Source organism: Sinocyclocheilus anshuiensis, unplaced genomic scaffold (genome assembly GCF_001515605.1).
Source record: "Sinocyclocheilus anshuiensis isolate Anshui unplaced genomic scaffold, SAMN03320099.WGS_v1.1 scaffold1185, whole genome shotgun sequence".
Taxonomy (NCBI): Eukaryota; Metazoa; Chordata; class Actinopteri; order Cypriniformes; family Cyprinidae; genus Sinocyclocheilus; species Sinocyclocheilus anshuiensis.
The window spans coordinates 1,138,972-1,141,364 of NW_015548278.1; the positions used below are offsets into that span (position 1 = coordinate 1,138,972).

The window sequence follows — 2,393 nt, forward strand, 5'->3', positions numbered from 1 at the left end:
TAGATTGGTCTCTCTAAGCGAGATCCCAATTCGTCGGTCATCCGACGTGACGTCGAGAGTGACCGACTGAAAGGGAAACAGTGTTTTTGCCTGCAGTGTCTCCCCTTAAGGTTATTCTCTTGCTGGCTTTCTATGTTATTACGAAGCTCCACAGCCGCTTCAGGAAGCATTCACTTATTTGGCTCAGTTCCAAATACCGACAACCTTGTCCAGAGGTCATCAATTAGCACACTGCAGCCTAGATCCAGACCCAAGATTTGTTCCACCCAGACAGCAAATAATTATAAATAATAAATAATAATAATCATATATTGAATTAAGTGAATATAATTATAAACAGCAATTAAAAAAAAATGAATGTATACAATGAAAGGTACTGTACATTCTTTTCTTTCAAATTCATAAAATTGTATTTGATATCATCAAGATCACTATGCTCTGTAGATATCAAAATCAGCCAATTAAAAAAAATAAACTATTGGTCGACCATTTGGCAATAACACAGACAATGATGACATTCTTTAAACCATATTGTTACTATAATAGTATGTATGTTTATATAGCCTACAATATTCTATTGTAAACGGACATGCTGTTTTTCTCAGCTGTGTATGCATAGAACATGTAATAATTTTGATGCATTCATATGATCGTGTCAAATGAATAATAAAGAATGAAAAAAAGATTTTTATGTTTGCAGTAAATTGCACAATGCCCTATATTAAGTAAAGGAATTCTGTCCAAACCCTTTCTGTGTTGTGGAAAAGCTATGCTAAGGAAAGATTGTAGCAGAGAAACTAGATACTTTTCTGAAGAAGTCGTGATTGGTGCCTGTGCAAACAACAATATTGCCCTTATTTCTTATTCAGACCCTTTTCCATTTATGAAATAGCCTATTTGCAGTACAGTTTCATGAATTGAGTGTCCCAAATGAAATACTATGCACCTATGTAGTGTATGAATTATATGAAGTTATTTTGTCATCCAACATCAGAGTATAATAGTCAGTCCCATTCCGGTACATAATTAAATCTGCAACCATTGAGTGCATGAAGTGTCCAAAGTTCCACACTTCATTTTCTCATTTAAATAAGTACATCATCTGGTATTTGAAGTGCACTTTTTCTTTTTTTGAATTTTCAGTGTGAACTTTCAGCTTCTTTACAGTTAACAATAGACTAATTTCTCTTTTTCTCTTGTGCTCTATAATATCATATAGGGGTGTTGTTCGTGTGGACGTCAGCCTGCAGGATGTGGATATTGATCAGTGCTCTGCAGATGGCTGGTTTGCAGATGCCTGGCCACACAGGTGCAACATCACCACTATGGATGTGAGTCCAACTTCAAGCTCTTGCTTCAGTGTCATGATTGCAAACACCAAAGTTTTTGCTTATGTAATACATGCCAGGAGACCAGTCACACTTCAGTGGACTAAAAATCTATCTAGAATATAACATTAAAGGAAAAGTGGCAGCCTTTGTGTAAAAGAGCTGCACTTGATTCTATTGAATGAGCATTTGTAGTGCGCTTCAAACCTACAAGTATAATATAGATATTATTAATGAAATAAAAGGCCAGTTAAATTTAAAAAGAGTACACTTTCATGACAGTGTTTTTTAACACATGTAAGTACATTTTTAAAACGTACACTTAGTAATAGTGTCAAATTAAAAACAAATTGCATTTTAAATCATGTTTATGTTTTGAAAATATTTTGTTTTGCTTTAGAAGTACACTTATTTTAATGTGTTGAATAACATACTAAAGCATGTTAACTGTAGTGTGCTATTTGATGCTCAGTATTTTAAATGTACTACATTTAAAATACTTAATCATCACAAGCATGCAATTACAAATATACACGTTTCAATAGAAATGCCATAAAAGTATATTTAATTTACCATAAATACTGGTCAGTACATTTGCCAGTATTTCAAAGATAATAGAAGTAATAATAAAATTACATATAAAGATGTACTTGTGGGTCAAAAAAGCACTCTAAAGTTCAGCTAATTGCATTTATATAAATTTAAACTATAATTGAATTTTCATGTAATGCAGTTGAGTGTCTGAAAACATTACATTCAGGTCGCACTGATATATTCGTATAAAGTATATAATTACTCTTTTGAAAACGTAACACTTTTTAAATTGCTAAGTGCACTTTTTTTTTTTTTTTTACAAGGAAGTATCCAACATGTCTTTCTTTAATGAAACATAAACTGAGATGTTTAGCAGAATGTCCGTGGTTCTTTGTTCCATTTGAAAATAAATGGGGACTGGAGCCAGCAAGCTTTGAAACTTTAAGAAAAACATGCCATAAAATTATTATATTATATTATATTATATTATATTATATTATATTATATTATATTATATTATATTATATTATA

The 2,393-nt window shown here is 31.7% G+C and overlaps 1 protein-coding gene across 1 annotated transcript in view; it reads left to right on the top strand.

Moving 5' to 3' along the window:
* The window catches only part of LOC107655795 (probable G-protein coupled receptor 158), a gene marked incomplete at its 3' end in the record, with an annotated part of 18,618 nt that extends 17,287 nt beyond the window's left edge, over window positions 1–1,331 (top strand). Inside the window, exon 2 of the mRNA XM_016443374.1 lies at window positions 1,220–1,331. Coding sequence (XP_016298860.1) covers window positions 1,220–1,331 — 112 coding nt within the window. The remainder of the gene's footprint in view (window positions 1–1,219) is intronic.
* Window positions 1,332–2,393: the final 1,062 nt, after the last annotated feature.